The following is a 27,024-nucleotide window of genomic DNA, read 5'->3' on the forward strand; positions in this document are numbered from 1 at the left end:
ATTTGAATACAATTTTGTTCATCATAACTGGAGAGGGTAATGGTTTACATATCGTCAATTTGATCACACAAAAAATGAGTTTTAGAAAGAATCCTGTATGCTATACCCTAATGAATAAGTCATGTCTTAAATATGAAATAGAGACAGGTAATGAAAAATCAGAAAATGATAGAATAGATGAAGAACAAACTAACATTAATCCTCAGCAAAAGAAATTATCCGAATATATAGCAGAGAACTCAGAATTATCGATCATTTTAGATTTATATGGTTTCAAAATCCAATTAGACCGCACGAAATATTATCTTGAAAAGTTCAAAGAACGAAAGGATCCAAAGTTGTATGAATACATTCAATATGTATTGGATAGTCAAAACATTTATGAGGTCAATGCAAAATTTTTGGAAGCATGCGAAAAAATATTTTTACCAATGATATCAAACATCTTTGATATTAACAAAAAGTATGAAGCATTAGAGTTCATTCGAGCATTGTCTGATGCCGAAATTGATGATTCAAGTCCTCTTTGGGATTATCATGATACCTTCACTAAATTTCACAAAATTTTCCTTGGATCGAGGAGATTTCTATTCAATGCGTTCGTTGAACAATATTTAAAAAGGTGTAAGATTTTTCCCCATTTGATTGAATCAGAAAACTTCACTATGGAGATGTCTAGCGCGAAATACGAGATGAAAGAATCAGGAGATCAATTTGGAGGTAAGATCACAGATTTAACAAACAACAAAGTTTATTACGTTAAAGCTCATCAAAACTATCCTTTAAAGAACATTCAAAACCAACTTTTTGTATCAGAGTATCAACAAGAAGAATGGGAAAGTGAAAATAGAAGTGATTTTCTGGATTCAGAAGTGAGAAATAAAATTACAACTGTCGATCTTAAAGAGTTATTTACATACAAAGTCCTAGAATCTCTTCACATGGGTGCGAAGGTTGATTTTTTTATCAATCCTTTCATCAACGGAGGATTTTACATAGTTTCAGAAAGTTTAAACAATGAAAAAGATATTTTTATTGATTTGAAGTCTTTTTATGAAAGCCAATTGCTAAGACATGCTGAATTAGAATTTCTTCTTTTTAAGGATGATGCAGTAAAATCAAAAATAATGCGTCCAGAAGAATTTAAAACTCATTTCAGTAGAAAGGTAATTGTTGATTTAACCGTTATTGATATTATCTACAAGATATTCTCACTGAATGATGCACATTCTAGAAACATTGGATTTGTTGACAGCATTGATCATTATGAGTATCTTAAACAAATTAGATCAATCAAGGATTTAAATGAGAAAGGAGAAGAATGGATGCAAAGTAGTCAAGATTTTAGAATTATTGATTTCATTCCATCTAATGAAGGAGAACGAGGATATGTTATTCCAGAAATTGTTGATAATTACTTAGCTGGAGATCCTAAAAAGTATTTTGATTATCTTAATATCCTTGTCGGTACTACATGGAGATTAAACAATGAAGAAATTCTTCTCTATAATTTAAAAGAATCTTATAATGAGCCACTGAAATTAGGACCTCGAAATGATAATATTAAGAGAGAAAAATTCTTCATTGGATTTCGTGCATTGGAAAAAATTCAAAGTTATGTTGATAAAGAAGTACTTTCAGAGAATGCATCAAATCATAATTCGAACAAGGATAATGATGATATTGAAAGGTTCAGGTTGTTCTTAGAGAAGAAAGCGAATAAAATCAAATCACTCATGAAACAGGAGAGGAATGACTTTCGATTCTTGAGAAACCGAACAAATGCATCTGTTCTCGGATTCAAGTCTCGATGCGGAAAGAAGAGGGAAGAAGGAAAAAATCTTGATCTTCATTTCATCGAAGATGCAATTGAAGACTTAGACAATTATGTCAACGGCGTTTATCAGAACTTCAAGAACCTTAAGAAGTTCATCACAAATGGATACCATAAGTTCTTTGATGTCAACGGGAACTTCAAACCTTATAAAACAAAATAAAAATAAAGTGCTTATTGTTCAAAATTGATTTTTACTTTCGAGTTAATGATCTCGATTTTGAGAATTATTATTCAGCAATTCAATCTCTCAGACAACACAAGTATTATTTCAATTTATTATGTGGTGATGATTGAATATGGAAATGTATCGTATTTTGATAGGATCATGCAATAGAAATGCCTAAAGGATGTGTTTTGCCGTGTTTAATCAATGAATGCATGTGTTACTAATACTGCTGAGCCATTAATGAAAAATACTTCAAATTGGTTCTGTCATTGTATATTTTCTATGCGATTTGGATCCCTAAATTCAGTTATAACGGTGAATGTTGCAAAAGTATCACATTCAAGTGAATGGAAGAAAAATCATAGTATTGACAAAAATTAGCAATATTTAAGATCAATAATGCAAAGAAATTAGTAAGTAAATCCAAGGGTTCCGATGCTTGAGGTAAGGGAAACATCAGTGTGGGTGAATAAATTTTATTTGATATTAAACTCAGAAACTACGCCTTCCACAGCTCAATGAGATAACACATGATACAGATTTAGGTTTTCTTTTAATTTTCCAAAATAACATATTCCATTTGATCTGTAGAATTGAGGAAAAAATTGAATTATAAATTTCTGAAAATTTGGCGGTTTTGACGGCCATTATGGAATCCACACAGGAACAAGTTAAGTTAGCTGTTGTCAAACAGGTTATCGGCCGTACAGGATCACGCGGTGGTGTCACACAAGTTCGCGTTGAATTCCTTGATGACTCAAACCGCTCCCTTGTCCGCAATGTTAAGGGTGCTGTCAGAGAAGGTGATATCCTTTCACTTCTCGAAACAGAACGTGAAGCTCGCCGCCTTAGATAAAATACATATCAATTGATGTTGTTGAAATGTTAGTTGAAAATAAAACATTCATATAAAAGATTTCTTAAACTTGGCTTACTCTTTTACTACAACATCCCTTTGTACTCATTAAGAGTTCTCAGTTTTTTTTAATAAATTTTCTAATTATTGGAAAATATTTAATAATTTTTCTAATATTTTTATATTAATTGATTCTCTTCGTTTTAGTAAGAAAGCGTTTGAATGTGATTAAAATTTTCGATAGATGATTTGGGGTTTAGTAGTTCCAAATTATATCATAAATGATAGCAAATATATGTTACAAAGGTATCATCAATATTCTAGAGCTTTATGAAAATTCAGCATATATGTTTGTTATTCATAAAATGGTTTAATATACGAAAATTTATAAAATTTGAATCTCATAACTTAGGAATATTATACCAAAAATCTCTACATCAATACAGAATCATTTGGATATGTATTTATATTCAAATGTTAAAAAATTATTTTGAATATAATTTTAAAAACAATTCAGGAGTAAGTTAATGGATAGAAACAATTTTACTAACAATATATCTCTATATAAAATCATGTATATGATTGATCATAAGATTGATCATTATTCATCAAAGGCTGCTCTTCAACTTTCTTTTTGTTGACGCATTTGTAGTAAATGCACATTCCAAGCAATATAAATTGCTCGACTGCGGCTCCCATGTATGAAATCCAAGTTGACCAGTCGTCATGTTGGCCAAGCCATAGGAATAATGAGTTCACTAGACCTCCTGGAGCCTGAATGCACAACATTAGTATCGAAAGTGATCCGTTTGTCTTCAATTTAAATGTTGTGTACATTTGAGGGAAATATTGAATAACGACGATTATTGTAGATGCAGTTCCCATCATCTTACCGTAATATGTAAGAAGATCGTTATGAATTCCTTTATAGACAATGAAAATTTCTATTAAGAGGAATAAAATCAAAGATGTAAATGGATTGAGAACAGCAAAGATCTTTGTGGTGTAACCGTCACGAATAACTTTGCTAACATCTCTATTTTTGTAAACATTTTTGTCGAAGTAGATATAAGTGAAAAATATGATTGGCATATAAAATATCCAAAGCATTAATGCATTTCCAATAGTGAGAAGTCTAGAAAAAGGTAAATACCAAGGTACTACTTGAGGAAGTCCTACAAAATCTGGAACATTAAGAGCAACAATGTTTATAATAATAATCAATTGGTTCATATGGACAGTAAATATTGTAAATGGGTTCAAGCCATAGCTGGATCTGTTCTTTATAAGAAGATGAATCTGCGGTAGAACAGAAAACGAAGTTCCAATCATTAAACAAGTACCAAGGATCATCCAACTGATAGCTGCAATCGGGTAAAACCATGTGTAATCAAGAAAACCTGAAAGAAATGCATCTCCTTCAAAAGGCATAATAATTTCTTGTAAAAATTCGGAATTTGATAAGGTATTGAAATTGATAAACCTCAGAAATTAGAGTGTGTATTTGACCAGATAGCGAAAAGTGACAAATAAAAGAAAGCTAAATTAGCTGTAAATAATACATACATCTAATCTGCCATTATTATTTACTTTTTAAAAAATCGATTTTTCAATTGATTTTTTGTGTGTAGTCAATTGATTTTTGTTTTAGCCACATCATTACTTTTTCATGTGGTGTGACTAGGCTCAATGAGTTAAAAAGCTTAGATCTAATTAGGAATTCATGCAACCTAAGTTCTTTAAAAAAAAAACAAATTCTTTCTGCTGATATTAATTAGTCCAACCAAAACATATTCAAATCTGAGCCATAACTACTCAAGTTATTCATGCCTAGTATTTGACAACACTTACAACTCGTTTAATCTTTATCTTCAAAAAGCATCGTTTATTACCATAATTTAGTAAGCACATTGTAATTCTTTTTGTATGTTTGAACAATAAGTTAAGTTTTTATTTTAAAAAATTTTATAGATTTATTTTTCCAATTCGATTCCATCATGACGCATATACTAAGCTATATCTTATACAATTCAAATGGATAAATTCAATGCTTCAATCAATTCCACTTCTTTCCAATGCAATTTTCCATTTTATCTTCAAATATTTTGATATTTTCTCTATATTTTCTTGATCCACACTCTAATTAAAGATATTTTAACGTCCGATTCTCATAACTTTAACAAACAATTTTGAAAATTTGTTATTTCCACAGCCTTGCTAAAAAGTACTATCCACAGAATATACTTGCTCAGAAATACTCAATGTATACTTAAGGAATAACTCATATAGCTTGGGGCAGGACACAAACGCAAAAGTCGCAGCTCTAATGAAAAATTAATCATTGAATTTTTGAAAAGCATTCAAAAGAGCATCAATCTATCCTTATCCTGCGAATAATTTTTGTACCAATATTAATCTTATCGATTTTTTTTGAATGAGCTTTTAAATATTCAAAAATCAGATATTTTTGAACTGATAATAATCGTTAACCGTAGATTTTTCAATGTATATCAAATAACATGATTGTATAGCATAAGTTAATCTTTTTAACCAAAATTTCTTCGTTCTGAATTTTAAAATTATGTGAGCTAAAAATGATAGTAACTTTTCAAATTTCAAAACGCTTTCGATATTGATATTTTGGTGCATATTTCAAAATTTTGATTTGAAACAAAAATAATCGATAACCGTATGTTTTCTTATCCATATCGAATGATATGATTGTATATTACCGATTAGTATTTATTAACAAAAATTTTATGTATTTCAAATTTTGCGACTATGAATTTTGTTTAATGCTTTTCTCTTTCCTTGCTCTTACTACATCAACACCCGAAGTCATAGACTTTACACAAAAAGAGTTCGATACTCCATTTTCTTCATATAATAGAACTACGTTATTTATTTATAATCCAGAAGATTTTACGGTTGAATACCAAAATGGTACCAGGGTAAATATGGGACATTTGCTGTATTTACCGTTTAGTGGAAATCCAAATCCGTCATTAGATTTCACAGTACGCTGCCAAGGCTCAAAAACACTGCAAGCTATATTATTTTCTGCTTCATATGAACAAACCAACATGAAATCTTACTTTTTGATTAATACATTTGGAAAGAAATTATATTTACCATCAAGTGACTGTATTTTCAATAACGATATCAATATTTTCGAGCCAATCAGAATTTATGTTGCTTCTGATGTTCGAAACGATATAACTTTTTATCATGGTCTAGATATACTTTATCCATCACGTTTAACAATTTATGCCAACAGAGGAGATTATTATAAGGATCAGATTTATACATCTAACCCAGAAACAACAATCAGCAATGTTTATTTCGGATACTTTGAAATTTCTGCAGACTTTTCAAAAGGACAATTAGTCGGAATCAAAAATGTTCAAAAATCAAATCCTAGTGATCAAATTCCTTCTGATTCAGTGGTTTATGAATCTTTTTCAAGCACAACAGATCTTGATGAACCTGCAAATCGTGAAATATATCAACATATAAATCTAGAAAATTATTATTTTGAAAACCCATTTCCAAAATTTACAGCAGGAATTAAAGGTTATGAAACCAAAGGAAATGTAATTTTAATTCAGAATTATCAAGACTTGGTGTTAGGAAATGGTGAAGATTGCCCACCTGTTATTGAACCAAACGGAGTTATTTTCAAACCAAAGAGTGGAGCATTTAATTTTGATTATTTTACAGGTTCTCCAGAAAAAATGTCTTTTTGATTCTTTTAGAGATTGCAAATGTGATACAGTCGATGTTATCATGAGACAAACAGGTAAATTCTTCCATTATAATTTTGAAAAGAAAGAGAGGAATAAAAACCTGAAGAATTGCATTATAACTAGAGGAAATAATTATTGGAATTCCAATTTCTTATGGAAAGATGAACTTTGGCACTTCCCAGAAAATGATGAAGAACAATATCAAAGATCTTTTCCAGTAGTTTATCATTATCCTCCAAATGTTGGTGAATTTTTGCTTGAAGAATTAACAGTTTCAAATCAACTAACATTAAATCCTGGATTTAATGAATTTGAATGCCAACCACACACTATTATTAAATTAACTTACACTGGACCAAGTGATGAAGTTGGCATTTTCCGTGATATGGATTTCTCAACTCATGAAGATATTAAAAATTCCTACTTAATTACTATAAACGAAGCAACTAAAAAACATATTCATGTTGTTATGGGGATTGGCACTGTTGCAGTTGCTCACCTTGTTTTCAATGCACAAAGCAAACAGATTCCTCGTATCAAAGAAATATTTGATTATCCATACAACCTTTCAGACGAGATCTACAATAAACTTCATTTTACGTCACCATATTATGCTTTAATATTAGGTGATGATCTTTTGGAAGTTGCATTCATGAGAGATGAACTTTCAAATGATACACTATGGTATTCAAATTCATATGATATTAATGGTGAATTTGTTGAAATGACATCAGATAAAGAAGAATATCATATATTAAACACACATTGTGTTATTATGAAGATAAAACAAAGCTATAACAAACATATCAGTGGAAATTATGGTATCAAAGAAGTAAAGTACATGAACCCAGGTAATCAAAATTATAAATCACTTTCAGAGAGAATTTCTGATTTTATAACAATGTTTGGATCATGTGCTAGTTGTTTAAACAAAGTTGTTATTCCAGATAAAGTTCCAGAGAAGAAAGAAGAGAATGTTCCAAGCGGAAAGTATGCAATGACACCAGACGAAGAAGAATATAAGATTGGCAAAGGTAAATTAGTTGTTTTGAGTTATAGTCCATCACAGAAAGTCGAAATCCATGCTAAGATTGGCGATGAAGAAGTCGATGTTAGTGGAAAGAAGTCATCAGCCGTTCTATTCACAGAAGAAGGAACTCTCACTATCTCTAACAAGAAGAATAACAATAACAAGAAATCACAAGTTTTCATGTACATATACGACATCTCTAACTATCCTCCATTCGACTACTGGATCTTCATCACAGGCACGCAGACAATCCAAGCTAAAGATTTTGGTGTTTCCAGCAAGTCACTTGTTGGCAAGCGCATTGCCATCTTCTCATCATTCTTCAAGTCAACATCAACACTGAACATCAAACTTCCTAAAGGTGCAGATGCACAGTTCTATTCACTTGACGGCAGTTCTGCAAACATCCGTCGTCACACGATGGAAGTCGAATCTCTCGTTCACACAGAACCTATCGTTAGTGTTATCACACCATCAACAGAAGACGAAGTCGAAGATATCTCATTCGAGATTGCTACAACAGATTATCCAGAGCTTGCTATTGAAGTCACAACAGTCACAGACATCAATGAAATATCCATTGTCCCACAATCATCAGAGACACCAACACCAACAGCCGGCGGAAAGAAACTTTCAGTTGGTTCTATCATTGGTATTTGTGTTGGTTGTGTTGCTGTGATCGGCATCATTATTTTTGTTCCCATCTTCATCATCAAACGAAAGAACAATTCGCGTGTTAGTAATGGCGACTCATGTTCCGAAGATGAACACAATTCTGAAACAAATTCAACTAATAAAACAAACAATTAATTATTGCTTTTAAAGATTACTTAAATAAATAAAATTATTATTAAGCTTACTAAGAATATGTTCTACTTATTTCAAATGATCGTATATTTTCATTTTAGTACAATACTCTGCCGCCGAAAAGATGCTAATTGAAATAGAAAAACTCTCAAGCATTTAAAAATACTTTCAAAATTGTTTTCATGCTTGTCGGGCAGGCAATATTTCGTCAATGCTGGAGATGTTTGCAAATTATCTTTTTGTATGCCAAATTTACAGAATATTGTGTGAGTCTTATATTGAATGTTAATCTTATTGAATCAAAATATCATTGTATGAGCAAGTTCTGAAAGAAATTATAAATATGGAGACAATAATTTGTCGTTTGAAGACATTATTTCTCATCTCAAGTGAGGTACTTGCTAAGTTGATAAAGCATAATTGAGGAACAAAGACATCAAAGATTGTTTAAGACAATCTTCCATTCATTATTCAAAAATCTTTACGCTTTCTCTGGGATGTTTGTCGAAACTTTCTACTTGAGAATAAAATTCAAAATCTAACTTATCTTAGAGTATTATAGTATGTTTCCCAGAGATTAAAAAATGAACTTATATATAATTCCAATCCCTTTAAGAAAATTTAAAGTGAGTTATCGAAGTTGATAATTTCAATTTTTATATCTAATACGCTGAATCTAGTTAAATAGCCAAACAAATGAAAAAAAATCGGAACTCTCCCAAAAAGGGCTTTTCTAACATAATTTTATTTTCATATTTAATTTTAAACAAAAATATTAATAAAGTAATAAAGAATTAACATTTAAATATGTTTATAAATGTTGATGAATGGCTCAATCTTGCTATTAAGTTCATTGTAAATAAATGTTATAGAGCGCGTCGTAATCAGTCGCCATTTTGTTATAAAAAATGGTTCAGGTCCCATCCCTCCAAATGAATAAGGTGTAGCAGTTGGTTTATACATAAGAATAGACTGAGCGCGTGCCTGACGACAATTAACAATATATGAACCATGATTATTTGTAACTTTGATTACAGTTCCGCTCAATTTTGCAGCTCTATATCTATCAAATATTTGATTAAAATCAATTTTATTAAAAAGTTGCTTAGACGTGGAAGACCACTTGCAAAGATTAAAGAAATTTTGAAGTTTGTTTCTTTCGATTTCGAATTCGTTAGCAATCTGATCGACAATAGAATTTATATCATTTGTTGAATAATCTTTTTCCAGTTTGGCAACGCTTATTTGAAATGGGACAGCATCATAACTATAAGAAGAATCTTCGTTCGGAATTGGATACTGATTTCTTCTGATATTTTGGACAATATCATGCTCATCTTTTATATTGATTTTAGAAGAGCTCTGTGATTGAGAAGAGAGAAGAAATATTAGAAACATAAAAAAAATGTCATTTGACAACAATACGTGTCAAAAAGATAATATAATTATGAGTTTCTTTTAAATATTTCGATTTTGCTTGACAAATCGAAAATCTTAGACTCCTTTTTTGAGACAACTCATACAAATAATTCAATAATTTATCGATCAAAATTGTGCCATATGATCAGATATTTGGATTAAATTAACCATGAGCAAATGGCAGGAAAAAGGATTAAATAATAAGTAATAAATAATAATTAATAATAAATCAAACAATTTACTTTATAAAATTATTCATCTTCTACAGTTGCAGAAATGAATTTAAGTTTATGAGTCCAATGCTCAATAATTGCCTTGCTGTTCTTATCGTGTATGTCAAGAGGCACGAATTTGGTCAAATTATTGGTCATTGGAACAACAATGTTCCGAACAACTTCAATACAGAAGTTTGTGATGAGAATTTGGTCTGTTGTATCAATTCCGTGGCATTCGAGGAATTTTATGGCAACTTCATCTGATATTTTGGCCGGAGAATAAAATGGAGCCATTTTTGCATAACAAAGAAGGAATAACAAGAGAGTTTCTCGATCTTTGCTTTCTTCCATTGGTGAGAAATAAGGAGATTCGATCAAAATCCTCAAAGCTCCAAATGATGAAATATCATTCCAGACAAATTGGGATTCTAGCAAGGTAAGTATCGTAGAAGTACAATACTTAGCAAAATCTGTATCCAATGACCATGATGGAATATATCTAGTAATAAATTCCAAAATTTCAACACGATCCATGAAAGAAACGCAAATTGGATGGCCAAACACCTTCGTAACAGTTATCAAATCATCTTCGAAGATAGGCTGTGTAGTATAAAACTGGTTATCATAAGAATATTTGGCCAATTTGTCGTAATCAGGTAAAAAGAACAAAGCAGCGATATAAGCAAGTAACAGATCGACTTTGTTGGTTACCCAGTATTTAAATTGTGTATGGATGATGTTGTAGAACGCATTTAATTGTAATGCGGTAATTGAAGGATCTTTGCAGAAGTTTTCTGCGTAGAACTTCACCATCTCAATCAAACAGTTCGGATCTATCTGCGGAATTAGTAAATCTTCTTTGACAAGAATGGCCGCAAATAATTGAACGAGATACTTGACCGGATGGCTCTGGTGTAGCTTCCAACGGAACTTTAGATCACCAATGTTCTTGTACGTCGCGATTTGGGACCCAATTATATCTTTCCATGTCGCGTAATAGTTTGGAAGGGACTCCATGTTGATGTACTCCTTGGAATTGACCAACTCGTTGCAGAATTTGCAGTGGTTCTTGCATATGTAAGGATGCACGTTATGAACTGCGATTTTTTGAACGACACCATCAAGAATTCTGTTCATTATTGTCTCATCGGGATGGTTGAGCTCTAAATTACGGATTTTCTGGATAACTTTGAACAAAATTCCGGCATCATTGACCAAATACGATTCCATACTGTTATTTATTGATATTAACTTCTTGTTTTTCCTGTTCAATGCTCTGAGAAGTAAAATAATGCACAACAAAGTCAAAAATCCTGCAACACTCAAATAAATCAAGAAAACTTTGGAAGTTTCCCAAAGAGAAGAGCTGATGAGTTGCGTGAAGTCACATATAACAACAAGATGGTGGAAAATCGAATATGTAATGCGAAGAGGAATAATTGAAATGATATTTGTATTTCCATTGCTTATAACAGTAGATAATGAATACCTATGATCAAGTTCATTGACTTTGTTGATAATTGTGTCATTTCCATACGTTGGAGAGGAAAGTAAAGAATTATTAAATGTTGGTGATGAAATTATCGAATGATTCTCTTGATCAAAGAAGGCGTAGTAGCTTTGACTTAGGAGAGTATGGTTCGAGAAGTGGTTTGAAAATTCTTCGAGATTTATATCGATTTTCGTTGTTATGGTTAAATTTTGAGAATGCTCGATCGTTGAGATTGTAAATAATTTCATGCCTGGATTTTCTTCATCCTCATGAACTAATGCTGTATCAGCAGCCTGAGATTTATAAAATTCTTCTGTATTAACGTATTTTGCATCATAACCATAGTTCAAAATGTCGATCGTTCGCATGAACTCATAAGAACTGAACTGTCGAACAATGGAATACGTGTCGTTATAAGTAACCAAAGTTGTAAAATTATAACTGTACATATTTTGATCCCATTTGATTTGATAGTAGTAAGAGTTTGGTGCCACTAGTGTAATTGAATAAGGCTTTGGTTTCAATGTTCGATGCACTTGTCTATTGTAATTTATAAAAGTTGAAATTTTCTGTTTATCTGTTTTAAGGAACCGGGATAAGATTATAGTTCTGGAAAGGAATGAAGCACTCATAAATGGCAAATCCGATAAAATAAATTGAAACAGAGACAATCGCAAGGAATTTAATGAAATTTATTTTCACTTTGAGCTTTGATCGAGTCATATAGTTTGGTGTCGGAGAGGCAACTGGCATTTCGAGGCTCATTGCAGAGCTACTCGAGTCCTCCATTCAATCGATAAAAATTTGAATAGTTTTGTAAGGAAAAATATTTTTGATGAATTATACTATACTAATGAATCTGGGCATTTGTTATTTTCGGTATAACTGTTTTTTGAAAATTTGATTTTGGTTAAAAATACTAACATATAAGAATACACCAAAATAATGTTTGAATTAAACCTTTTCCCCGAAAAAAAAATTCTAAAAACATTGATTTTAATAGACCTAACAAATAATAGATCATACATACTACTACCATTTTAAGAATTATAAATTCTGATAGTGTTTAGAATATTTTGAATAATTATTCAAATTTTGAACAATAATTCAATTAATAAATACTGAATTAAAAAGTCATACATAGTTATTTTGTAGCTTTATGGATTCGGTATTATTTAATTATTTTTTATGTATATTCAATTTTTCAAGATTGAATTTTCTCGAAAATTCTGCTCTCAAAAAATGACAATAAGATTAGTATTTTTCATTAGAACGATCAATATTGATTATACACTTTTAGATTTCCATTTTATTTTTAAGATGCTATCGATTTAATTTCATTAGAATATCAATGACAACTATCTCATTAATATGGTTCTTTTTCCTTTTTATAGAATTTTACCACCAATTGTTCAATTTTGATTAAATTAATAAACTTGGAAAAGCAAAGCAGAAAAAAAATTAACAGATAGTATCATGATGAATTTATTTGACTTAAGATAAACAAACAAAGAAATATAAAATCATTCAAATGTTAAATGCGCTCTGTTCTTAATAGCTAGTTGTGACTTTCTAATTATATTTGGGCCTTGTAATAGACTGGCAGGGAAATGTCGTGCAAACGGCTGTTTTCTCATTTCATTAACGGAATTGGCTTTATCAGCATGCTGCAATACTCTTTCAACTGTAATCTTTTGAAGGGATATTTCAGGAGTTACTTTAAATATGGGTTCTTTTTCAATTCCCATTGTTAATCTAAAAATTTGCTTATTGTTATTTTTCTTAGAGGATTGGTCATCTAAAAGTTCTTTCAATTCTTCCAACCCATTATTTTGTATTGGTGTAATTGGCTTGAAAATTTTTGGTCCAAAGATTGTTGAAAGAGGAGTAGTATAATCGGAATCTTCGTCGTTAACTGGTGTTTCTGGAAAATTGTTTATTCCCATTGAGAGAAAATCAATTGGTTGCTGTAAAAATAATTCTTGATTTTGAACCTTTCTCTTTTTAACAGTAGGTTGAATTGAAACGGAGTTTGCAAGAGGAATTGGTTCACGCACGTTCGTCGATCGACGTGCATGAATTACTCTCATAAATCAATTTTCAAAAAATAATCTTGTCACTTTTTATTTCGTTTTTATGTATAAAAAGTGACATTTTTATCCTTTTTTTATATTTCATTTTCTATATTGCAATTAAGTTTAACTATCTTAGTAGATAAAAATTAGTCATGTGAATATGATTTTTAAAGATGATTTTAAAGGATCTTATTGAAAATATCTTCGATTGTATCACTTTCAGATGAAAATTATGAGCACATCTGGATGTAGTTCGCATCCTTTGATTGTGTAAATGCTCTAATTAAATTAAGATCATTTTGCAGAAATTTTCGATTGTATCTCTATCTGATGAAAGGGATGAATGGATCTGGATATGGTTCGCATCATTTCTCTTCGTGAATGCTCTAATTATGTTAAAAAAATTGAGATAAATTTTTGAAAAATAAATATTATACATGTAGTTTAAATTTTATTCGAAATAATAAAGTTTATGATACTCTTCACCTTAATATTTTTAACCAGATAATACAAGAGTGACGGTATCTCCGTCCATCAGCTCGTGCCTAAGTCCAACCTGACCAGGACTGTGCTTAACAGACTTACCAGACACCCAAGCGAGTTTGAATCTCTCTACAATTGATGTATGGATCTTATTGCAGAAATCTTCGATTGTATTTCTATCTGATGAAAGGACGAGTGGATCTGGATCTGGTTCGCATCCCTTTGGCTGTGTAAATACTCTGATTAAGTTAAGGTCTTTCCAAATTGCTTCGACTAGCTCTTTCAAGTTATAACCTGAGAAAGCGGAAACGCACATTGTGTGGTCACGCAAAGCAAGAGCAGCAGTGTATTCTGGCCAAAGCTGATCGCATTTGTTAATAACGTAGATGCATTTAATATAAACACGATTTCCTTCGAGAACATCGATTAAATCATCAATTGTAGCTACCTGGTCGAAGTGAACGACAGCGTGCTGGATTCTGTATTGTGTTTTCATGATTTCTTCGACAAGTTCTGTAGTGATATATGGTTGTTCAACACTAGAAGTAATTGCGTATCCGTTTCTATCACGAATATCAACACGGATCTTTGGTGGCTGCTTGTTTAATTTAATACCGTAGCCAGCAAGTTCTTTCTCAAGAATTTTAACAAGATCAAGTGATTTCATACCATCAAGAACCATGAGAATAAGGGAGCATGTTCTTGCAATAGAAATGACTTGTTTACCACGACCATAGCCGTCAGCAGCGCCTTCAAGAATACCTGGAAGATCGAGAATCTGAATTTTAGCTCCGTTAATGTTGAGAATGCCAGGAACTGGTGTAAGTGTTGTGAATTCGTATGCAGCAACTTTAGATGATTGACCTGTGAGTGCATTAAGAAGAGTTGATTTACCAACAGATGGGAAACCAAAAAGACCGATACGGGCATCACCGGATCTCTTAACTTCCCATCCTTGACCTGGGCCACCAGCTTTTCTTGTGGCAGCTTCAAGAATATCCCTTTTCATGCGAGCGAGACGAGCTTTGAGAAGACAGATGTGGTGCATTGTAGCTTTGTTGATCTGTGTTCTAGATAACTCAAGCTCGATGGCATCAATCTTCTCCTGGATTTTCTTTGTTTCACTCATTTTGGCTCTATAAAACGGTTTGACAAATCAAAGATCTGGGGATATTTTTATGCCCATCGAGAAAAAATTTCTTTTACTTTTGTGATTTGTTGAATGACGTTCAAGAATGATATTTGTTCCTTTATTTTCTTCTTCTTAGTGAGATGATTGTTTGTCCTACGCCTTAGTTTCTTGATCTCGGACTTCTTAAACTGATTTGCATGACACAAATCATTTAATGGTTGAGTATTGATTTTCGAATATCTAATCGATTTTGTTATTTTGAAATTCATGATGTCATTCAAGCCTCTATTGAAATTGATTTATAATTTGCCCAAACTAATGATGTTTTAAAAAATTATGATACATACAAGTTGATAGGATCATTGTTGTTTTTTTCCCAGATTTTATTAAAAGAAAAAATGTTCGCCTTTTGATTGAAAGCATTGTTTCACCACTTCATAAAATGATTATTCTTATTCGAATTCAGTCTAGTGAAATTTTGAGAATGAATCAATGAATTTTCTGGTGTCTCTAAAATTCACTGAAGAAAATGCATCAAACGAATACTGTAGCAGGTCTTAAGAAGCCAAAACTTAGTGAAAATCAAGTAATAAACAAAGATATGAAAGAATATGGACTCAAAAGAAGTTAAATTGTTTTGCTGTAACCACCATTACGGAACAAAGCATTTGAGCTAACAGATCACTGATCAATTTTCGTCCAAAATTAAAATTATTGAAAAAGAGAATTTGGTGATTATTGTAAAGAAAACTAATATTTTTATGCATATTTCATTGTCGAAATATAATTTTATTTGAAAGTTGAATCCGTAGCAAATTTTCTATCGTAAATTTTCAATAATTTCTTTTGAAAACTCAATAAAAAAATGGATCTTAAAGTGAATCACAATGATGATGACGAGCGTAATATTCCTGTATCAGAGGAGATAACAATGGTCCAAGAAGAAGAGGATATTTCAACTTTAAATCAAGAAAAATTAGCACGTTTTGCACTCATTAAGCAGTATATAGAAAAATTTGTTAACAATCAGTGTATTTGCTGTGAACTTTTGTCGGAATTCAAATATGAGCCAGAGTATCAAAGTCTTCTTAACAATATTAACGAAGAATGCGTTTTATCAAACGTACATCAATTTTTAGAAGTTTTCGATAAGAATACTAAAGAAAACAATGCTTTAACAAAGTACTGGCATCTTCTTCTTGCCTTATTTATTCAACAAATTCCATTAAATGTCATTGAAGAGTATGTTATTCCTTATTGCAATGAAAATTACAATAAACCAGGAGTAGGAAGGTTAATAATGGATTTAATGAATATAGATTGCATACCTTCCGATGTTATTGTTCCGATCGCATTTAAATTAAGCGGTATTGAATTTGTACAAGCATATATTACAATAACGTTCACATACCCACACGTTTTACTTAATATTCCTACTTTCTACCAAAGATTGATCGAGATTGACGACCCAGAAATTTTAGTAGCCATTAGACGAAAGTTTACACCACAACAAATCGTGGAATACGGAACGCAGGAATTTGTTTTGAACAAATTAAGCGAAGAAAGATCGTGGCAAGCTCCTGGATTGAAATTCCTTCAATTCACAGCTCAAGACATTGGAAATTTTGATGAAATTGGATTGAAGATATTCGAGTTATCAGGTTCTTATAGAATATGGATCAAAGAAACGATGATAAATTATTTTCATCATTTCTTACATGATTTTAGCAATGAATTCCTTGCCATTCTCGAGCACAATGGCTTCTTACCAATGATATTCGATTTAACTGAAGGAATTCTCACTCCTCAAAATTTAATCAAAACATTAGAGATTTTGACTTACTTTTTAGGGAGATTCAAAGACCATCTCATTAATCTGTACAGCGAACACATGGATATCCTTATTGACTACGCCACAAACTCGAATGACGAAGATGTCACCCGCCTTGCAGAAAATATACTGAAAATGATGGAAAGTATAACTGGTGAGTCATACATTTAAACGATTTTTTCTATTTTGTTTGATAATTAATAAAATATTATATTATTCAAAAAAAAATCCAGTTTTAATAGTTTAATACTCATATTTTGTATAATGAAAATATATATTATTCTGCTAACTATTGAAATTGAAAGAATAAATTTGAAATTATATTAAATCACTTCCTTTTCATATGGGTATTTCTCTCATGCAAACCTTTTGATATAAATTGATACTATCTTCTAATAAATCAGAAATAAGGATATTGTAAATAACATTTAATCCCAATTAATTAAAAATATAGATTAAATAACTGAAATCTAGTTGTTTTGAATTATTTCATGCCCAATGCAAATGAACTCAAACAATTCATAATGATAATTTATATTTAGCCCGGTCAAACAAGTATTTAAAATAATTTTTTGAGATGATTCAATGCGAGACAGAAATTAACGTCCTTCAATGATTTACTCAATCTAAATATATTGCTATAATCTTCGTCAATTTTTTATCTTCATTGCGGACAACGACGATAGGTAAACAAAATTTTTGTCATTATTCCATGAAGGATGAAGATTACTTGGAACTACTTAACTTGAATAAAGATTATATTGACATCATGAAAACATTATATACATTAAATACTGTGGAAGAAGATGAGATTAACAATCTTTTAAAAGACATCGAAAATAAATTGATCAGTACAAATATATTGGCACCATCAGTGATTTGTAAAATCATCTCAAAAGCATTACGTTACAATAATTGTTGCATGAAATCATATTGGATTTTATTCAAAAAGATTGTTGAGCAATACAATTTATCAAAAATATCTGGGCTTTCAGGTATAATTCCCAATTTTGTTTGCAAAGAAGATGGAGCAATCATCAAAGGAAAATATTTTAATGATGACTCGGCATTGAACAAAATTTATGATTTTCTGTTTGAAAAAGGCACAATTTTTAGAGCAATTATGACTGATAATGTAAAATCATGCATTGCCATTTCCCAAATAGATGACTTTTGTACAAAGTATTCAATTAACTCAAAAAAATTATTTCCATATTCAAGGTATAGTAATGTATATTCACTACTTGAAATATGTTGCTATTATGGGGCTGTTGATTGTTTTAAATATTTTAGAACAGAATTCAATTTACCAATCACCGATTGCTGTCTTGCATTTTCATTTTTAAGCGGGAAACCAGATATATTGAATGAATGTTTAAAATACGAGCGGCCAGGTGAAAAATGTCTGAAATATGCAATTGCTTCTCATAATATTGATTTTGTTACATTTTTATTGAATGAACACAAAATAATTTTATGGAACTTGTGTAAGTACGTAATTGAATTTAATAATTTCCAAGCCTTCTTAGTTTATACTAATCGCTCAGATTCTATAGAAAAATGTTATAATGATTCACTACATTTTAATAGCCCTTCACTATGCCAATATATTCTTTCATTAGGAGTTGATATCAATGCTAAATTAGGATATAATGAAGAGACCGCATTGCACATTGCTTATAAAAAATGTCGTATGGAAATATTGGAATTCCTTATTTTACTTGGGGCTAACATCAATGCAAAACTCAAATACCATGGGGGAACAGTCCTTCATATGGCAGTTCAAGATAATAGAAAGGATAAAGTTGAGTTTTTTATTGCGCATGGAGCTGATATCGAATCGAAAGATGTACCAGATGGGAGAACATCACTTCATTTAGCAGTGCAAGACAATAACAAAGATATGATTGAATTACTATTATTGCATGGTGCCAAAATCAATGCAAGAATTAAAGAATCATGGAAAACAGCTATTCACATAGCAGTACAAAATAATAGAAAGGATATCGTAGAATTTTTGTTACAGCATGGTGCTAATATTAATTTTAGAGATTATGATAAGAAATCTGCTCTTCATATTGCAGTTGAAAACGATAATATCGAAATGGTTCAATTTCTTATTTCAAATGGTGCTGATATTAGAGCTAAAAATATCGGTGGAGATGATTTGCTTCACGTTGCAATTCAGAATAATTCTGTAAAAACGGCAAAATATCTAATTTCAAAAGGAATTGATATTAATACAAGAGATGGTTTCGGTAAAAGAACACCGCTTCAACATGCTGTTTGGATCGAAAGTATAGAGCTAGTGGAACTGTTGTTATCACTTGGTTCTGATATCAACGTAAATGAAGATGGTTTAACACTCCTTCATTTTGCTGCAATCACTAACAAAAATAAAGAAATCACAGAGATTCTCATTCGGCATGGTTTGGATATAAATGCAAAATGTGAAAATGGAATGACTCCATTACTTGTTGCTACGAAAGTAAATAATACAGAAGTTTCTAAAGCTCTTATTCTTACTGGTGCGGATATCAATTCGAAAAATAGTCGCAATAATAAAACAGCTCTTCACTATTCTTCTGCAAATAATAATACAGAAATTGTTGAACTCTTACTGACTGGTTATATTGATATCAATGCAAAAGATAGTAAAGAAATGACGGCACTTCTTTTTGCTGCACTTAATAAGAATGCCGAAATGGTAGAACTTCTAGTATCACATGGTGCCGATATGTATGCGAGAAGGAAATATTTTGGAACTACTCCTCTTCATATTGCAGCCCAATTGAATGACATAAAAACAATAGAAACACTTATTTATCATGGAGTGGATATCAATTTTAAAGACTATTCAGAATTCACAGCACTTCATTATGCAGTAAAAATGTTTCATAAAGAATCGATGGAATCCTTAATTTTGCATGGAGCAAATATCAATGTAAGAGACAATAAAGGAGAGAGTCCACTTCATTACACAATTGAGCAACGGAATAAAGATACACTTGAATATCTTGTTTTGCATGGTGCAGATATAACTGCAAGAGACAATAAAGGGAAAACAGCCCTGCATTATTCTTCAAAGTGGTATGGAGGTATTAAAAATATGGAATTTCTTGTATTGCATGGAGCTGATATAACTGCAAAAGACAATAAAGGAAAAACTGCACTGCATTATTCAGCAAGTCGTAGCGATTCAAAAAGCAATTTTCTTATTTTGCATGGCGCTGATATCACTGCAAGAGACAATGAAGGGAAAACTGTGCTGCATTATGCAGCATGCCATTCTGAAAATAAAATAATGAATTATCTTATTTTGCATGGTGTTGATATCAATGCAAGAGACAATGAAGGACTAACTGCACTGCATTATTCAGTACAGCCATGGGGAAATGAAGCTATGGAATTTCTTGTTTTGCATGGTGCTGATATAAATGCAAAAGACAGTAAAGGAAAAACCGCCCTACATTATGCAATAAGCAGAAGTGATTCAAAAAGTGACTTTCTTGTTTTGCATGGTGCTGATATCAATATTAAAGATAATGAAGGCAAGACTCCTTTATGCAATGCATCTAAAGATTATATGAAACATATTGGAAATCTCATGAATTCACATAATATGTTGAATTAAAGTGTATTTTTATACAAATTGCTAATAAGTGAACCCATAAAAATTTAGTGCAAAATCTTAAAAACATATAAATATAAATACGTGATGATAAAAAAATTCTTTATATCATATTTGTCGAAGACATTCTATGATCAACAGAGGTATTATAATAGCAAAAAATAGAACTTAGTTATTGTATGTTCTATAGAAATACAAAAAAAATTTTCTATTGATACATGAATCATTATAATAATAAATGTAAAACTCAAAATTGAGGCGTTCAATTTGGTTGTTTTCTTCGAATGATGATGCATTATAGTAGCCTGACTCTGCATCAAGGAAACTATCGATTAATGAAAACTTAATGGTTTTGTTATGAACTGGATTTGCATCTATTTAATATCGAATTTTTAGATAATGTGGTTATATATAATAATATTTAGGTTTGTATATGTAAATGTTCGGATTTTTCAGATAAATTATGGGTGCACTTATCACCTTCTGACATTCACTCAAATTTTTGACATCCAAACTTTATATCCACATTTTCAATGTTAAAAAAACTAATATTATTGATCGCGAAAAAGTTATTTATGACATAGTGAACTCTCATATATAGTATCGAATTAAAATACCGTTTAATACGCTTATTCCAACAATAAGTATTGTTATTACAGATGTAAAAAAAATATTCATTTCAAATATCCTCAATTTTTGACTTTTGCAACTTTTTCATGAACTTGCAGAAAATGCACATCAAAAATATCGTGCCCAAGTTATCGACAATTTACCACCAGAGCTCAATATTGTTAAAGACATTTTAACACGCAAACTCCTTTTACAGAAATATTTAGATTTCCTCTTCCAGAAAAACAAAAATGATATTCATGTCCTTATTTCCCTTAAAGATTCACTTGATACAGCCCGCTCAATCATCCATACATCCGTAACTATTGCCTATTCTTACATGTACGCTGGAGTTGGCGATGATAATTTCTTCAGAGTCAATTTGAACTGGTTTATCACGACACGTAAGTGGGCTCAGTTCACAACCGCCGCTGCAGTCGGAGCCATCCATGTTGGCCACCTAGAAGACGCTCTAAAAGTTCTGACATCTTTTTTGGTCAAAGAAGCTCCCGAACATGTCACAGGCGGTGCCATTTATGCTCTTGGCCTCATCTATGTCAACTACAGATGGGACAAAGCCATTCTCAACATTGTTACAGAGAAATTAGAATCATCCTCTCAGAAAACATCGTACGATCAGACCAACAAGCCTCTATATGTCATCCAGCATGGTGCATGTCTTGCTCTTGGCCTCATCTCCCTCGGCAGCCGCGATACTTCTCATTATAATTTATTATTAAAAGTTATAAGGGAAGATCATCCCGAACCAGGTGAAGCTGCCGGATACGCTCTTGGCATGGTCATGCTCGGCAGTGGCAGCCAGGAAACCATTGACGAGATGATCAGAATCTGCGAAAACACCGAACACGAGAAAATCATGCGAGGCATTGCGATGGGCCTTGGATTTGTCCTCTACGGATGCGGCGCCAGAGCAAACGACACTATCCAGCGAATGCTCGACAGCAGGCAGCCTCTCATGCGCGAAGGAGCTGCATGGATCATCGCACTCGCAAACATAGGAAATGCTTCAAATGACGCTTTGCAAAAACTTCTTAATATCGCTGTGAGTGATGTAAACGATAATGTTAGAAGAGCGGCTGTCATTGGCATTGGATTTGTTTTGTCTCGTCGTCCAAAGGAAGTTCCCTCAATGATCAACCTCTTGGCGCAGAGCTACCACGCACACGTGAGGGCAGGAGCGGCACTTGCAATCGGAATTTCATGCGCTGGAACAGGAAATTCAGAGGCAATTGAAGTGTTGAAACCGCTTTTGAACGATAACGAAGATGCTGTTACACAGAATGCTATGATAGCCATGGCCATGGTCTTGATGCAGCAGAGTGATGCGAGAGTCCCGTACGTCAAGGAGTTCAGGACATTCTTGAGACAGATGACATCGAGAAGGCGCCAGGAAATGCTTATTTTCGGTACTTGCTGCGCTTGGGGAATTTTAAACGCTGGAGGAAGAAATGTTGTCATTTCTTGCAACTCATTGCGTGGTGAGAACTCTGTATCTGCAACAGTGGGTCTTGCAATGTTCTGCAACCACTTCTTCTGGCATCCACTAGCTCTAATGCTGCCTCTTTCATTCCATCCAACTTCAATAATCGGTTTGGATGAAAATTTGAATGTTGTAAACTGGAGAATGAGGTGTAATGCTCCTAAAGCTGATTTCGACTACCCACCTGACTTCCAGGAGGAGTCGAAGAAGCAAATGGCAATGCCTGTGAAGCTATCAATTTCTGGGCAACAGACTCAACAACAACAACAGTTTTTCGATGAATCAGATTCTGATAAAAGTGACGAAAAAAGTGACGAAGAAGGAGACAAGAACTGCCAGATCATCGAGAATATGAGTAGAGTAACACTGTCACAGCTCCCGTATATCGATATAGAATACGAAAAGAGCTATACACCAATAATTGGCCATGTGACTCATGGATTTATCATGTTAAAGAAGAATACTAAATAAAAATATTATGTTTATTGTATAAAAACAAAAATCATATGTTTACTCAATGCAAATATCTATATATATTTTAGCATAATTGGAAATTAAGCTATATATTTATATGGCCAAGCCTTCCCTCAATTTTGAGAACTTTTACCGCGGGTTTACATCTTACGGATTTTGCCAGGTAAAATTCAAACCCATCATTGGTAGTTTACTGGCAAGGCGATTCAATTTTGAAAGCAGGTTAGTAAGTAAAATATGGCTTATTTTTTAACTATGTTATGTGAAGATATATTTCTCATCTTTGTACTACTATATGTTTTTGATACTTAAAAGTACACTGTATTTTGTGAGGGTAAGGTATAAATAAGAAAACATGGTGTCATCTCTTGCATTTTTATTTCATTGAAAATTTGGTGTTATATTGGTGCATTTATTGATGTCGTATAGATATTTAGAGAATAGTTGATGTTGACGTATTATACAGGACATAATGTATAAATTTATCAAGTTAATTTAGTTAAACATCATCATCTACTTTTGATATATTAGAGATTTCTAACACGCTTATGAATTTTTGGTTATATAGGTGGAGTTATTTGAGCTAATGAATTTTACATGAAAAATATGAATGCATTTCATAATTATATGATTTTTAAGCTATGTAATACTTTATAAATAAGCAAGCATGATTAAAAGTGAATCCTCAGATGGTGATGCTGTTTGTTCTTAAAAAAAATACATTATTTTGAAGGTTTAAATTTTTGTTTCTAAGTGATGCTATGTTTTATAAGTAAGGATATTATTTTTTAATATTTTATCATTATCTATAATTATTCTCTATTCTGTTTTGTCTTCCAAAAAGTATTCTTTCACAAAGCGCCATGCGACATCAAGAGCAGTCTTACCATTTTTATCTTTTGCTTCTTTATCGGCTCCAACTGAGATAAGATATTTAACAACTTCAAGATGACCATCCATTGATGCATAAATGAGTGGAGTACATTCCTTTTATTCTTTGCTTCTTTATCGGCTCCAACTGAGATAAGATATTTAACAACTTCAAGATGACCATTTTCTGTTGCCCAAATGAGTGGAGTACATCCACAAAAATTATCCTTTGCTTCTTTATCGGCTCCAATTGAGATAAGATATTCAACAACTTCAAGATGACCATATTCTGATGAAAAAATGAGTGGTAAGCCCAAAGATTCTACATTATAGTTACCGTTCTCTATAATAGATTTAATACGTTCGAGATTTCTTTCTTCGCATGCTTTAGTAAGGGGATTTTCAAGATAACCTTTTTGTGATGCACGAATGAGTGGTAAACCTAAAGAGTTTACTTGTTTATAGTTACCATTCTCAAACAAAGATTTAATACGTCCGAAGACATTAAAATTTTTGACTATTTAAAAAAAAATAAAAAACTAGCAATTGCTACTACACTCATTATATACACAATTCAATTTTTTTCCACAATTCAATTCAATTTTTTTCACAATTCAATTTTTTTCCACAATTTGAAAAATCCGTGATGTGATTCGGAGTGATATTGGATGGAAATAATTGGGGCAATATCAGATACTGTAGCTTTGAAATACTATATTGGATATTAACATTTAATAATTAAGATTAAGCTGAAACAAATCAATATTTTTCATTTCTTAAATGCATAATGCTATTTTTCAAAAAATAAAAAGTCTATTTTCCATAAGAATATATATAAAATTTTTATTTTATCGATAAGGTCACAGTAAGCTCCAGTTTTAAGGAAGTGGATACTTTAAATTTTTTGACTACTTAAGTATGGTTGCCGATTTAGACAATTTTTAAGAAATTTCCAAAATCGAGAAAATCATTCATACTCAAGCCATCCATTCTCTGAATTTTGCTCTCACATCAACCAATTGCGAGGAGTTTACAAATGCCAACCAAATTATTGTGATCTAAAATGTGAGTTTTCATAACTTTTTGTTGACTCATGTAGCTCAATGCTTATCAAATCTACATTTTCTTTTGGTATATATATAAATTCTCCAGGTCAGCATATAAAAAGAATCAAAATTACTGAAGTATAAAAAACACGTTTTTTTAACTTTTCAAAAGATTTTCATCGGTGTAATCTAAATTTAAAATAGAATGTCAGATAGCTCAGATCAAAATATTGAGGACTCAGTCGAAGATTCCGCAGATATGAAGGGGAACGACTCATCTGATAGTGATAAGGAGTTGAAGCTTGATGATTTGACACCAAAAGCGAAAAAGAGCTCTGGAGACGGAAAAATAGTTGAATCTCCAAAAGAGGCAAAGAAAGAGACCAATGGTGAAGAAGAGGATGGATCTGGAGAGGAAGAAGATGAATATGATGATGAAGTTTCTATTAGCGATTCGGATGAAAATGAAGGAAGTTTTATTGATGCAAAATATGATTTCGATAATCCTCCGCCTGTTTTACGATTCCAATACTCTTCTATTTGCGCTACTTTAATAAGGGCCGTTAATTTGTTCAGAGCTTCTCATAAACTTCCTCCTATTGTAGAATCAATTGATCTAAATCGAATTGCGATGAAACACTCTCTCGCAATGGCGAAAATGGAGGTAAAATTTACTAATGCTCCAATTAAAGAAGAAATCAGCGATCTCCCATTTCCATTTTATTACGCATATGTATCTCGAAGTGATTCACCAAATCACGCATTTTTAGACGTTACTAACGAATGGGCATCTGAGCCAGGAATCTCCGCAGCTCTTCTGTCCAAAGTCAATACAATTGGATGTGGTATGGCATCAACAGCACAAAAAACCACTTTCTTTACAGTTATCGTTGCTGTCAAATCTTATATTGGAGATTCCCATCTTGTTGGCGATGAGCTAAGGAGTTTCTTGTTGGGCCAAAACTGTCTCGAAATTGTCAACAATATACGCGAAAAATACGATTTACCGCCTTATTTATGGAGCGATCAATTAGCAACGTTAGCATATAAATTCAGTCAGACAGATCCAACAAAAATTACCCAGAAATTCATTTCTACACGTATACCGAGCGCTTCTTCGAGCCACGTCGACTTCGGTAAATTTGAGTTCGAAAAAGCAAATCCCAAGACGATTGTTTCAGAATGGATGCAGCAGACATACCATGTCGATGCATTGTTGGGAGAATTCAACAGAATCGGTATTGGGTTTGTTATTAAGAAAAATTGTTATTTTTCAGTTCGTATCGTTACAAGAAGCATTTACGCGTCAATTATTGATGGATCAGAGAACTTAGTGGATCATTCCATACTAGCAAAGCATATTGCTGAAGAAATGAACGAATTTAGAGAACAGCATTCTTTAGAAAAGCTGTCATTTGATGACAACCTGTTTAAAGTTGCTCAGGATCATGCAGAATTTATTGCAAATGGTCAGGAAGGTATTAATCCAATCGAAGACGACTTTTACAAAAATGTTGTTGAACCACGTTATAAATTATGCGATATCAGCCATACTACTTGCAAAGAAATGCTTAGAGCTCCAAAAGAAATTATGAGGAAGTGGAGAAATAACACAGATTGTGTTTCTGTTCTTCTAAATCAAGTAGATGACATTGGTGTAGGAGTTTGCTTCGATGAAGATTACGTATGCCACGTAACGACTATTATATGTGATAGAGGTGACCATGGAGATGTTGTTAATAAGATTGTTAGCTTATAAAAATATTTAATTTGTTTTTCTTTTAAATAATAGTAACATTTTTAT

The 27,024-nt window shown here is 32.0% G+C and overlaps 14 protein-coding genes across 14 annotated transcripts, besides 2 other annotated features; 8 read left to right on the top strand and 6 right to left on the bottom strand.

The window, feature by feature from the left end:
* Positions 1–74: 74 nt before the first annotated feature.
* Positions 75–2,124, top strand: TVAGG3_0165320 (protein CBG06246 family; the record flags this gene model as incomplete). The annotated part of the gene is made up of 1 exon (XM_001304639.1): positions 75–1,997. One exon carries the CDS (start codon positions 75–77, stop codon positions 1,995–1,997), a length of 1,923 nt encoding a protein of 640 aa, XP_001304640.1.
* Positions 2,125–2,652: 528 nt separating this feature from the next.
* Positions 2,653–3,001, top strand: TVAGG3_0165330 (Chain c Uncharacterized Ribosomal Protein; the record flags this gene model as incomplete). Its single annotated transcript, XM_001304638.1, has 1 exon — positions 2,653–2,859. One exon carries the CDS (start codon positions 2,653–2,655, stop codon positions 2,857–2,859), a length of 207 nt encoding a protein of 68 aa, XP_001304639.1.
* Positions 3,002–3,429: 428 nt separating this feature from the next.
* On the bottom strand, positions 3,430–4,290 carry TVAGG3_0165340 (SEVEN transmembrane protein 1-related family; the record flags this gene model as incomplete). The annotated part of the gene is made up of 1 exon (XM_001304637.1): positions 3,430–4,290. The coding sequence occupies one exon, from the start codon at positions 4,288–4,290 to the stop codon at positions 3,430–3,432; it is 861 nt and encodes a 286-aa protein (XP_001304638.1).
* A 1,364-nt stretch (positions 4,291–5,654) lies between these two features.
* TVAGG3_0165350 (uncharacterized protein) lies at positions 5,655–6,605 on the top strand (the record flags this gene model as incomplete). The annotated part of the gene is made up of 1 exon (XM_001304636.1): positions 5,655–6,605. The coding sequence occupies one exon, from the start codon at positions 5,655–5,657 to the stop codon at positions 6,603–6,605; it is 951 nt and encodes a 316-aa protein (XP_001304637.1).
* A 40-nt stretch (positions 6,606–6,645) lies between these two features.
* On the top strand, positions 6,646–8,445 carry TVAGG3_0165360 (uncharacterized protein; the record flags this gene model as incomplete). Its single annotated transcript, XM_001304635.1, has 1 exon — positions 6,646–8,445. The coding sequence occupies one exon, from the start codon at positions 6,646–6,648 to the stop codon at positions 8,443–8,445; it is 1,800 nt and encodes a 599-aa protein (XP_001304636.1).
* Positions 8,446–9,243: 798 nt separating this feature from the next.
* On the bottom strand, positions 9,244–9,840 carry TVAGG3_0165370 (uncharacterized protein; the record flags this gene model as incomplete). The annotated part of the gene is made up of 1 exon (XM_001304634.1): positions 9,244–9,840. One exon carries the CDS (start codon positions 9,838–9,840, stop codon positions 9,244–9,246), a length of 597 nt encoding a protein of 198 aa, XP_001304635.1.
* Positions 9,841–10,112: 272 nt separating this feature from the next.
* On the bottom strand, positions 10,113–12,557 carry TVAGG3_0165380 (uncharacterized protein; the record flags this gene model as incomplete). The annotated part of the gene is made up of 1 exon (XM_001304633.2): positions 10,113–12,200. One exon carries the CDS (start codon positions 12,198–12,200, stop codon positions 10,113–10,115), a length of 2,088 nt encoding a protein of 695 aa, XP_001304634.1.
* Positions 12,558–12,863: 306 nt separating this feature from the next.
* On the bottom strand, positions 12,864–13,658 carry TVAGG3_0165390 (uncharacterized protein; the record flags this gene model as incomplete). The annotated part of the gene is made up of 1 exon (XM_001304632.1): positions 13,092–13,658. The coding sequence occupies one exon, from the start codon at positions 13,656–13,658 to the stop codon at positions 13,092–13,094; it is 567 nt and encodes a 188-aa protein (XP_001304633.1).
* Positions 13,659–14,082: 424 nt separating this feature from the next.
* On the bottom strand, positions 14,083–15,271 carry TVAGG3_0165400 (GTP-binding protein family; the record flags this gene model as incomplete). Its single annotated transcript, XM_001304631.2, has 1 exon — positions 14,140–15,255. The coding sequence occupies one exon, from the start codon at positions 15,253–15,255 to the stop codon at positions 14,140–14,142; it is 1,116 nt and encodes a 371-aa protein (XP_001304632.1).
* An 835-nt stretch (positions 15,272–16,106) lies between these two features.
* TVAGG3_0165410 (uncharacterized protein) lies at positions 16,107–17,425 on the top strand (the record flags this gene model as incomplete). Its single annotated transcript, XM_001304630.1, has 1 exon — positions 16,124–17,260. One exon carries the CDS (start codon positions 16,124–16,126, stop codon positions 17,258–17,260), a length of 1,137 nt encoding a protein of 378 aa, XP_001304631.1.
* Positions 17,426–18,212: 787 nt separating this feature from the next.
* TVAGG3_0165420 (ankyrin repeat and SOCS box-containing protein 4 family) lies at positions 18,213–20,723 on the top strand (the record flags this gene model as incomplete). The annotated part of the gene is made up of 1 exon (XM_001304629.1): positions 18,213–20,723. The coding sequence occupies one exon, from the start codon at positions 18,213–18,215 to the stop codon at positions 20,721–20,723; it is 2,511 nt and encodes an 836-aa protein (XP_001304630.1).
* A 458-nt stretch (positions 20,724–21,181) lies between these two features.
* Positions 21,182–21,212: a mobile genetic element.
* Positions 21,182–21,212: a terminal%2Cinverted (terminal inverted repeat of tvBac_53III transposon ID:TVAGG3_0165430).
* Positions 21,213–21,437: 225 nt separating this feature from the next.
* On the top strand, positions 21,438–23,336 carry TVAGG3_0165440 (regulation of protein catabolic process; the record flags this gene model as incomplete). The annotated part of the gene is made up of 1 exon (XM_001304628.2): positions 21,670–23,301. One exon carries the CDS (start codon positions 21,670–21,672, stop codon positions 23,299–23,301), a length of 1,632 nt encoding a protein of 543 aa, XP_001304629.2.
* A 410-nt stretch (positions 23,337–23,746) lies between these two features.
* On the bottom strand, positions 23,747–24,672 carry TVAGG3_0165450 (Ankyrin repeat family; the record flags this gene model as incomplete). Its single annotated transcript, XM_001304627.1, has 1 exon — positions 24,124–24,264. One exon carries the CDS (start codon positions 24,262–24,264, stop codon positions 24,124–24,126), a length of 141 nt encoding a protein of 46 aa, XP_001304628.1.
* Positions 24,673–25,435: 763 nt separating this feature from the next.
* TVAGG3_0165460 (protein-related family) lies at positions 25,436–27,001 on the top strand (the record flags this gene model as incomplete). Its single annotated transcript, XM_051225124.1, has 1 exon — positions 25,480–26,979. The coding sequence occupies one exon, from the start codon at positions 25,480–25,482 to the stop codon at positions 26,977–26,979; it is 1,500 nt and encodes a 499-aa protein (XP_051110110.1).
* Positions 27,002–27,024: the final 23 nt, after the last annotated feature.

This window comes from Trichomonas vaginalis, chromosome IV (assembly GCF_026262505.1).
Source record: "Trichomonas vaginalis G3 chromosome IV, whole genome shotgun sequence".
In the NCBI taxonomy this organism is placed as follows: domain Eukaryota; phylum Parabasalia; order Trichomonadida; family Trichomonadidae; genus Trichomonas; species Trichomonas vaginalis.